The following is an 11,822-nucleotide window of genomic DNA, read 5'->3' on the forward strand; positions in this document are numbered from 1 at the left end:
AAGATAAAAACATTCATTACATTCCATAAGATACAGAAGCTTAAAACATCAGTCTGAATTCTATCCAGAAAAGATAAACTGTACTCAATTATCTAATAAAATCATAAACTACCACGTATGCTTTCTTTCTAAAAAACAAAACAAAATAAACCCCAATTTCTTCAAACATCCAGAAATGCCAGAGCCCCCAGGACAGAGCTTGTAAGGATGCAAAATTTACTACTCTCTGCAGGCTGCTATTTGAATGGTAATAACCATCTTCCGGATCTGTAGTGGTGTGGTGGTTAAGAGCTAACCAAAAGGTTGGCAGTTTGAATCCACCAGCTGCTCCTTAGAAAACCCTAGGGGACAGTTCTACTCTATCCTATAGGGTCGCTATGAGTCGGCTCGACCTCATGCCAACGGTTTTTTTTAACATTCTTTTCTATTGTTTTTTGCCTTCGGGTCAATTCTGACTCATAGAGACCCTATAAGACAGGGTACAACTGCCCCAGAGGGCTTCCTAGGCCGTAATCTTAACAGGAACAGATCGTCAGGTCTCTTCTCTTGTGGACCCACTGGCAGGTTCAAACCACCAACCTTTCAGTTAGCAGCAGAGCGCTTAACCACTGGGCTACCAGGGATCCTTTTCTAACTGGTAGGAAATTCCTCTCAGGGAGTGACTCCGCTGAGCTGGGTACTTTATCTCCAGAAACTATTAAATGTGTTCTCTGGGAGAGGGAGACACTCAGTAACAGTCACTGCAAACTCATTAATAATAGGGAAACCTGGAAATAATCTAAATGTCCAACAATGGGCTGTCAGTTAAATTATTATAACACATCCATAAGAAAAATTATCATATGACCATGAAGTCATACTTTTGGGAAAAATGTTTAATGACATGTGAAAATGCTCAAAATATAAATACTAAGTGAAAAAATAGGATGTAAACCATACAGGGTAGCAAGTATACTTTTAAAAATATACAGTTAACTTACATATACACAGAAAAAATCTAGACGGAAAAAAGAGAAGTTGCTGTTTCTAGGTTCTGAGATTAAAGATGGTCTTTAACGTTCTTCCTTACACTTTCTATGTTTCCCAAATGTTCTATAATGAACATATTACCTTTTAAAGCAGAAAGTGTTATTCTTTAAAGTAATACTTTGACCCTCCCATTCTAACCTTTTCCATTTCCAAATAAATGGGTATTAGTTAATGGGATTAACAGGTTGCTAGCAAAGAAATTCAGATCTTGAGGAGCACAACAGAGGACAGATAAGTGTCAACATGAAAGAAGCAAAAATATAAACTCTCTAAACAATAAAAGAGAGAGAAGAAGAAATACGTGTGCTGGACAAAAACCAAAGAGGAAGAAAGGAGAGTTCTGGACCAACCTGGATGAGTAACTAAGGGAGAAGCTACTCACAAATCTAGGGACAGAGCAGGGAGAAAAAAAGTGCAAAAATAACTTCAGTCTATTTCACAGTCTCACCTAAGCTGGCCCTAAGGAGGATAATTATAGGGCATAAGTAACTTGAATTACAAATGAACAGCTTCACCTTATCAACCAGTCTGAACTTCTACTTTTTTACCTGGGTAATTTAACTGATACTGGTAAACAATAAGCTATTCAATTTAAAGGTAAAAACAAGTTCATTTTGCTTCTATGTCTATTTTTAAGTACACATCCAGAAACTGAATTAAATTATATCCATTTGCTAATGAAGGCCATCAACTAAATAGGCTACTTTACCTGTATTTCCTTTTTCATCTTCTCGGATGTGAAGATCCTTCACGGATGTCTCCAATTCCAAAAGATCTCTTAGTTCTTCCTTGTACACTTCTATATAAGATACTTTTATTTTAAAGTCAATGTTAGGATTTTCAGAGATGTTCTGAAATATTTCTTGTATAGCACGAGGAATGATACCTTTTTGACCTTCTACAACTGAAGCTGAAAATTGAGAAAAAGAAAGCACATTTGAAACTTAGAACATAAGACTCTGCAACCCAACATTTACAGTTAATACATTCATTTTTTTATATTTATATATCTTAAATTTTTTTAAACCACAACTATAAGATTCATGGGTAAAATTTTAATGTGCATGGTCTTACTCAAAATTCACTCATGCATTCATTCAACTTATATATCTATTGAGTACCTATGATGTTCTAGGCACTATTCTAGGAACCTGGGAGTCATCAGTGAACAAAATAGGGGAAAAAAGTCCCTGCCCTGTGGGATTCTACTGAAGACAGACAGACAATAAGCAAAAAAGAATAACTGGTAAGTGAGTTAGAACCGTCAGTACCAGTTTCTGTTGAGTCGATTCCAACTCATGGTGACTCCATGTGTGTCAGAGTAGAACTGCACTCCATAGGGTTTTCAATGGCTGCAACCTTTCACAAGTAGATTGCCAGTCCTTTCTTCCGCGGCACCTCTGGGTAGATTTGAATGACCAACCTTTCAGTTAGTAGCCAAGCACTTAACCGTTTGCGCTACCCAGGGACTCCTCAGTGAATTATATGGTATATTAAAAAGTGGTAAGTGTGCCTGGAGCAGGAAAAAAATGCAGGGTAAAGGGGATTGGAAGTATAACTGTAACACTGGGTCTCATTGAGAAGCTGACATCTGAGCAAAGACTTAAAAGAGGTGATGCAGTCTGCCGCATGCCCATCTGAGGAAGAGTGTCTGGACACACAGAAGAACCAGTGCAAAGAGCCTAAGCTGCTGTTTTCCATAAACAAGGAGACCAGTGTGGCTGGAACAGAGTGAGCAAGGGAAGAATGGCAGGAGGTGGGGTCAGAGATATGACAGAAGCCGGACCAGGTAGGTCTTGTAGACCACTGGAGACTTTGGCTTTTGCTCTATGTGAGCTGAGAGTCATTGTAGGGCCTTGAGCAGTAACTCACCTGGGTTTTAAAAAGACCACTCTGGGGTGCAGAACTCAAATTCTAGTAAGAAGACCAGACTTAATGGTCTGACTGAGACTGGAGGAACCCCGGAAAGCATGGCCCCCGAATTCTCTATCAGCCCAGAACTAAAACAATTTCCGAGGCCAACTCTTCAGACAGGGATTAGACTGGACTGTGGCACATAAAGTGATACTTGTGAGGAGCGTGCCTCTTAGCTCAAGTAGATACAAGAGACTCATCGGGCAGCGTCTGTCCAGAGGTGAGATGGGAAGGCAGAGAGGGTTAGGAGCTGGCTGAATGGATATGGGGAATCAGGGGTGGAAAGGAGGAGTGTGCTGTCACAGTATGGGGAGAGCAATTAGGGTCACATAACAATGTATGTATAAATTTTTATATGGGAGACCAACTTGAAATGTAAACTTCATCTAAACTACAACAACAACAACAAAAAAAAAGTGGCAAAAAGACCACTCTGGCTGCTGTGCTGTGCGTGTACCATGAGAGGGTAGGACGGAAAGTGGGAGACCACTTAGGAGGCTACCACAGTATTTCAGGGGTTGAGGGGATGAGGGGAAAAGATATGATGGTGGCTCACATCAGGATGGCAGCAGAAAAATGATGAGATGTAACCAGATTCTAGATTTATTTCAAAGGTAGAACCATCAAGATTTCCTGACAGATTGGATGTGGGTGTGAGAGAAGACGATGAGTCAAGGATGACCCCAGGGTTTTGTCCCGAGCCACTGGAAGGATAGAGCTGCCATCAACTAACATGGGGAAGAGTGGGTGTTGAGTTGGTTTGAGGGGAAAACAGCAGAAGTTCAGCTTTTGATCTATCAAGTGTGAGATATCTATTTGGCATTAAAATGGGAAGGTTGGGTATATGAATCCAGAGTTCATATATAGTAGTCTGGACTGGAAGTAAAAAAACTGAAAATCAGCTACATGTAGATGGTACTTAATGTCATGAGGCTGCGTGACGGAGTAAGTGGAGAGAAGAGCAGCAAAACTGAGCCCTGGGGCACTGCGTCATTTATGTATTCATTTATAAAGAACCTGCATGACAGCCTGAGAAGAAGCAACCATTTAAGTAGGAGGAAAACCCAAGAATGTGGTGGCATGGAAACCAAGTGGAGACTGTGTGTCAAATCTGCTGATAGGTCCAGTAAGAAGAGAAATGAGAACTGACCACTTAATCTAGCAAAGTGAAGGTCATTTTTGATATCCTGACAAGAGCAGTGGAAGTGAAAGTATGAATGGAGTGGGTTTAAGAAAGAATGGGAGCTTCTTAAAACCAAACAATAGTTTAGCTTAACTAGTAAAAAATAATGTGCCTTGAACACTACGATCTTTTAAGAACTATCTATATGGGATCAAATTGACAACAGCAACTCGAAAGATTAGATAGGAACCTTAGGGGACAGTGAATTTATGTTAATGGCGGAGGAACAACTCAGAAAAGGAGAGTGAGAATGGTTACGCAACTCAAAGAATGTAATCAATGTCATTAAATGGGACATGTAGAAACTGCTGAATTGGTGTGTGTTTTGTTGTGTACATTCTTAATACCAATAACAAAATAAATAAAACTTAAGAAAGAAAGACTGGGAGGAGGAGAACGGACAAAAGTCACAAATGACATCTTCAAGGTTCTGCAGCAAAGGGAAGCAGAGAAGTGGAATGGGAGATGGCAGGGCAAGTGGGTGATGGAAAGGCTATTGTTTTAAGAAACAGCAAAAGCTGATTTATCCAACATATGCTCAACTATTAATACTAAAATACTATTAATATTACATCACTGTAATTGATGTTAAATTATGTTCATAATGATCGAATCCTTACTTACTCATTAGTCACTGTTAAAAATACAATGTGGGCAAAGATACAAAACTTGGTAATGCCCAGTTTTCTCAAGGCTATGAGCAAACTGGCCCTCTAACATACTATGAGAATGTCACAGCCTGTTTGGAGAAACATTTGGTAATATCAAGAGTATTAAAATTTTAAACGCAATCACCCTTTACTTCAGATATATTCCTAAAGAAATACACATGCATGTACCCAAACATGTTATGTAAGGATCAATACAGATGGCCTGTAATTGTGAAAAACTTCCAAACAACATAATAAATCCATCGGTAGGAGAAAGGCTGGTTAACAATGGTATACCAGGCACCTGCTGTTCTACAAATGTCTAAGATTTATGAAGTAAAAAAGCAATTGCAGAGCAAATCTCATTTGGGTATGTTTGGTAAAAGAAACATACTCTAACCTTACAATTTTATCTGAATTTTTTACCATTGGAAATAATTTTTAAGTATATATATATATATATATATATATATATATATATATATAGTTTAAAATAAATTAAAAGTTTCAAACATATAGAGAGTTAGTAGAAATAACCCACTTTAATATAAAAGATAAATCTCTATGGGGTGGCATGTTATTCCATAAATAGGCCATGCCTTTTTATAAGCACTTTGCATTTCCCAGTTCACTAATTCCCTGCTCCTTAAATACAAGATCCAGGGAGGTAGTCTTTAGCGCATAAGTAATCCTCCTATACAAGGGGCTGCCCCTGCCCGCATCCACCCCAATCACTGGAGTACTCACTAGTGTCCCTACTACTGGTGGGAGCCATGTTTATAAAAACATTTGAGCTTTTTGACAACATGTAGATTCCGAAGCAAAAAAGCAGGAAAATGACCTCAAGTAAGACCAACCTATTTCACAGTCCTTTGCACGAAAGTATCTTGCCCTTTAGTTCATTTTGTTATAGTAGGTGGAATCCCAATCACTGGAGAGCAACTCATTTTACATTAGCAGGAATCCTTTTTAAAAAATCCTTGTATCAAATGGCCAACTAGCACATGAAAAGATGCTCAACATCATTAGTCATTAGAGAGATGCAAATCAAAACCACCATAAGCTATCACTGCACACCCACCAGGATGGCTATGATTAAAAAAAATGAAAAACAACAGGTATCGGTGAGGATGTGCAGAAATAGGAATCATCCATTGCTGGTGGGAATGTAAAATGGTGCAGCTGCTGTGGAAAACCGTTTGGTGGTTCCTCAAAAAGTTAAACATAGAATTACCATATGATCCAGCAAGTCCACTCCTAGGTGCCCCAACCTTGTATCAAAAAGGAGTTAAACCACCTTTACAAAAAAGCAGATAAAAAAAATTAAAATAACTGGAGGAATAAATTGGGAGTAAAGGCTAAATAAATTTCTGTAGGTCAGTTCAGAAACCTGTCCACTGTTTTTAGCATTGTTCTAAGAAAAATATATTCCAAGCAACAAAAAGTTGGCTGACGAATGAACCCTAAAAACAGCTCGTTTCCAAGTCTAAGACTACCAATAATTAGTTGGCAACAAAAGTCAGTCTTCTAATTTTACAATCATCCTGAAAATCTAAGCCTCTTTTAACTTGGGCTGCCTTTCACACAGGGCTTCCAACCGGTTCATTCTCAGGTTTGAACCCCTGCTGAGAATTTGTGTTTCTAACAAGTTCCCAGGCAAGGCTAATGATGCTGGTTAGGGAACAATTCTGAGAACCACCAGAGCAGTGGATCTCAAAATTTATTATACATAAGAATCACCTGGGGATCTTGTTAAAATGTAGATTCTGATTAGGTAAATCTGGGGTGAAAATCCAAATTATCAGCAGGGGTTCATACTGGAAAAGATTCGACAGATTCGCAGCTCTGCTCTCACCTAATTTAAAATGCAGGATAGCCATCTTGTGGCAAGTACAGGAAGCTACAGGTTTTTCCAATACAGGGAGAAAGGGAGGATTCCTTTTTGAGAGCTTCCACGAACTAACCAATAGCAATGCCTAAACCCTTTCAAACTACAGATTGTACGAGCATTCTAGATTAGCCAGAATATACAGCTGACCAGAAGCAGCTCTTTCATTCTCCCACAACAGCTGATAGTAAAGCACAATAATTCAAAATTATCAAAAGCTGAATTTCAAACAATATTTACAATAAAGCTTAAATACACATTTTGGTAACCTAAATATGACAAATTTCAGTTTTAGGCTTATATTCATGAAAGTGACTATTTCAGAGAGAAAACTTGTGAAGTTTTATAGCTCAACAGCCATCACTTAGCTAGTATATGCTATTTAAAAAAATCCATTGCTGTCAAATCGATTCCAACTCATAGTGATCCTATAGGACAGAGAAGAACTGCCCCATAGGGTTGCCAAGGCTGTAATCTTCACCAAAGTAGGCTGCCACATCTTTCTCCTGCAGAGTGGCTGGTGGGTTCCAACTGCAGCCCAGCATTTAACCACTGCGCCACCAGGGCACTCCATATGCTAGTCACAGGGTGCACAAATATAAGATTTTAGAAAAATGTTATGCCTGGTATAAGTCTGTGTAAATCCAAGGTTCTGAAATGCAGGAAAGTAGGTATTAGTTTAAATAGGCATCATGTTGAAAAATAAGAGATTTTCATTCTGCCAAAGTGCCTAGCATGGTACCCTAGATACTGCAGCTGCTCAAAAAAATTTATTGGAAAAAAGAAACCCTTATTTTGCATGGTCAGTGATTAAACAGCAGATGACTGACCCAACACACTCTGGGAAATTGAAATTGCTCACTAATTTCACTAATATACCAAAAACTGCAACTTAAAACAACAAAGTACAATTTTTCACCTTTCAGATGGTTAAAAAAAAAATTGAATTTATAATATCCAGTCATGGTAAGGATATGAGCAAATGTGTTTCATATATTGCTGGTGGGAATATAAATTGATACAATCTTTTTGGAGGGTAATTTGTCAGTATCCCTGGTGGCGCAGTGGTTAAGAGCTACCCAAAAGGTCGGCAATTTGAATCCACCAGCCACTCCTTGGAAACCCTATGGGGCAGTTTTACCATGTCCTGTAGGGTCACTGACTCGGAATCGACTCAATGGCAATGGCTTTGGTTTTGTTTTTTTATCCACATTTTAAATGTGCATACCATTTGACTCAACATACCCACTATAGAAATACTGACACATGGATGTAAAGATATACACTACGACTATTTTATAATAGTAAAGATCAGAAACCATTTTATCTATGGCGGGCTTCCTCAAATTACACAGCCACTCTCCAAAGCCCCGCCCCAGTCCCTGCATGTAAAGAGAGATGTTTCTAGAAGTCACCTATTCTACACGTGAGAAGTACGAAAACAGAAAAAAGATTGAGAGCCCTCACACAGACAAGAGAATACTAACTGTGGTTCCGACAATGATAGATACGCACAACAATAAAAAGTTTGCCTTTGATAGGAAAATACCAATACAACAAACAATCTCAACGGAGGACTTGGCTTTAGATCCCAGTTTCCTCACAAGATGCCTAACAGAACAATTCCTTCACCTTTCTGAGCTGGAGTTCCTCACTTATAAATGAAGAGAGATGATTTCCAGGTTCCTTCCAGATCTAAAGGAAATTCTATAATTCTACTGTTTCCAAACTAGAATTACAAGCAGAAGTTAGATCCTAAAATATTCAGTATTTAAAATAGAACTCGGGCTAGAAAATGGAAAAAAAAAAATTTCATCTGCTGCCTCTAAGTCCTGATTGTAGAACTCTTAATATTTATAACTAGATTGTTAAAGAATGCAAAATTTGATTGTGTTAACTCATTTCTATTTTAAATGCTGTTCAAAACAACAAAGGTCTGAGAATTGTCTAAAAAGAAAAAAATTTCATCTCCCCTTAAACTTTTCTTAAGCAAATATAATCATAAGTTAGATCATTTAATGAAATGTCAATATTTGAAAACCATATTTAAAAACAATTATTGATCATCTTTCAAAGATGATGGTTTTATGATCACATTTGATTGTCCTATTCTTTCTTTCACGCACTCAATATTTTGAGTACATACTATGTGTCAGGTATTATCACATTTTAGCTTCTTTTCTAATGTCTCAAATACAAGTCAAAGAGTATGAGAATCTTACCAATGTGTCCTCCTCCGATGGTGTATGTCTTCCCAGATCCAGTTTGTCCATAGGCAAAAACTGTTGCATTATAGCCCTCAATGAGTGACAATACTAGCGGCTTTATGCACATATTATAAACTTCATCTTGAGTGGAACTTTTGCCAAAAACATAATCAAAAGTAAAGACTCTATCTCTCCCAATGATAATTTGCTGGGTGTTTGGAATAACTCTCACACACACTTGATGATTATGAAGAACTTCTTTGCAAAGCAGAGGTCTAATTCTTACAGCAACTTTTACTGGTATTTCTTCCATGGCAGCTTAGATTTTACTAACTACTTAACGTTCAGTATCTAGTGTGAGAAACATCCATTTTACTTAACATCTGGACTCCTGTGAATCAAAATAAAAACAAATTTTAATTAATGATTCCTCTATCCTAGTAAACTAACCATCTCCTAAAGCACAGTCAATTAGAGCAGGTTTTGTTCCAATATAAAATAGTCACAAAGAGTACATCTATCTCGTAAAAGTATGTCATTAATTTATAAATGAAATGATACGATGTCTTGGATTTGCTTCAAAATAATCTAGGAAGTAGGGGCCATGAGCTAGTAAACGTTGAAGTTAGGCGATAAGTACCTGGGATTCCACTGTGCCATTCTTTCTATAGTTCATAATATGATTTCCAGTTCATTAATGTAGATATTGACTAACCGGGGAATTAGAAAATCAAGGCAAGGAAGTAACTGGGGAATTGTACACGTTAAAAAGCAAACTATACTGTAATAGATTTTACTTTAGCTATGTATTGAAAAATAACATCTCCTCTCTGCCACAAATATTAGAAATAAATCCACAGAAGCAGTTTCAAAGATTTCTACATTAACATGAACTTAAAACTGAATTTTTTACTCAAACTAACAAAAATTGTTTTTTCCACTCCAAAATGTTATACTTATTCCGAATATCTTAGTGTAGTTAGTACATTAAAAAATGAACTGATGAACTACACTTACAATGAACAACCTGAAAAATAAATTAAGAAAACAATTCCATTTACAATACCATCAAAAAGAATAAAACACTTGGGAATAAATTTAACAAAAGAAATGTAAAATTTATACTCTGAAAGCTACAAAATACTGTTGAAAGGAATTAAAGATCTAAATAAATAGAAAAACATCCCATGTTCATGGATTGGAAGTTTTAATATTGTTAAGATGGTAATACTTCCCAAATTGATCTATAGATTCAATGCAACCCCTATAAAAATCCTACCTGACTTCTTTGCAGAAATTGGTAAGGTAATCCTAAAATTTATATGGAAACTCAAGGGACACAGAATAGCCAAAATAATATTGAAAAAGAAGAACAAAGTTTTATAATTCACACATCCCTGACTTCAAAACTTACTATAAAGCAGAAGTATTCAAGAGAGAGTGGTGCTGCATAAAGGCTAGCATAACGACAGACACATAGATCAACGGGATAGAATGGAGAATCCAGAAACAAACCCTCACATTTATGGGCAATTTATTTTCTTTTCTTTTTAAATTTTTTTAATTGTACTTTAGATGAAGGTTTATAGAACAAATAGTTTCTCATTAAATAGTCAGTACACATATTGTTTTATGACATTGGTTAACAACCCCATGATATGTCAACACTCCCTTCTCGACCTTGGAGGACGCTTTTTTTGGTGAAAATATACTTAGCCAAAGTTACACCATTCCAAAAGTTTCTACATGTACAGTTCAGTGACATCGATTACATTCTTCCAGTTGTGCTGCTATTGTCACTATCCTTTTCCAAATTATTCCATCACCATTATCTTCAACTCACTGTCCCCTAGGCTTCCCATCAAACCTTTGGAGTTGCTGTTGTCAATTTGATCTCACATAGGTAATTTTTTTTTTTTTGTACCCTAGATGAAGGTTTGCACAACAAATAGTTTCTCGTTAAACAGTTAGTACACATATTGCCCTATGACAATGGTTTACAACCCCACGACATGTCAACACTGTCCCTTCTTAACCTTGGGTTCCCTATCACCAGCTTTCTTGTCCCCTCCTGCCTACTAGTTCTTGTCCCTGGACTGCTATGCCTCATTAGTTCCATTTTGTTTTATGAGGCTGTCCAATCCCCGGCTGAAGGGTGAACTTCGGGAGTGACTTCACCACTGAGCTAAAAGGTGTCTGGGGGCCATACTCTTGGGGTTTCTCCAGTCTATCAGGCCAGTAAATCTGGTCTTTTTTTTGTGAGTTAGAGTTTTGTTCTACATCCTTTTCCACCTCTGTCCAGAACAGTCTATTGTGATCCCGGTCAGAGCAATCTGCGGTGGTAGCCGGGCACCATCTGGCTGTACTGGACTCAGTCTAGTGGAGGCCGTGGTAGCTGTGGTCCATTAGTCCTTTGGACTAACCTTTTCCTTGTGTCTTTGGTTTTCTTCATTCTCCCTTGCTTCTAAAGAGGTGAGACCAGTGGAGTATCTTACATGGCTGCTCACAGGCTTTTAAGACCCCAGAATGTAGAACACTGTCTTTATAAACTTTGTTATGCCATTTGAGCTAGTTGTTCCCTGAGACCATGGTCCCCACAGCCATCCGTCCAGCAATTCAGTCCCTCAGGAAGTTTGGAAGTGTCTACGCAGCTTCCATGACCTTTCCTTGTACAAGCTGTGCTGGCTTCCCCAGTATTGTGTACTGTCTTACCCTTCACCAAAGCTATCACTTATCTACTGTCTATTTAGTTCTCCCCCACCCCCCATCCCTTGTAACCAACAAAGATTGTTTCTTTTTATGTGTAAACTTTTTTTTTTTTAATATTTTATTGTACTTCAGGTGAAGGCTTACAGAACAGATAGTATCTCATGTAACAGTAACACACATGCTGTTTTAGGACATTGGTTAACAACCCCACAACATTTTAACCCTCTAAATTCTCAACTTTT

General features: G+C 37.7%; 1 protein-coding gene across 1 annotated transcript in view; it reads right to left on the reverse strand.

Moving 5' to 3' along the window:
• KIF27 (kinesin family member 27) overlaps nt 1-11,822 on the reverse strand; it is a 90,834-nt gene that overhangs the window by 64,660 nt on the left and 14,352 nt on the right. Inside the window, exons 2-3 of the mRNA XM_023735773.1 lie at nt 8,887-9,262; nt 1,739-1,939 (exon numbers count right to left, since the gene is read on the reverse strand). Of these exons, the coding sequence (XP_023591541.1) occupies nt 1,739-1,939; nt 8,887-9,184 (499 nt within the window). The 5' untranslated portion in view covers nt 9,185-9,262. The remainder of the gene's footprint in view (nt 1-1,738; nt 1,940-8,886; nt 9,263-11,822) is intronic.

This window comes from Trichechus manatus, unplaced genomic scaffold, assembly GCF_000243295.1.
Source record: "Trichechus manatus latirostris isolate Lorelei unplaced genomic scaffold, TriManLat1.0 scaffold00082, whole genome shotgun sequence".
NCBI classification, from domain to species: domain Eukaryota; kingdom Metazoa; phylum Chordata; class Mammalia; order Sirenia; family Trichechidae; genus Trichechus; species Trichechus manatus.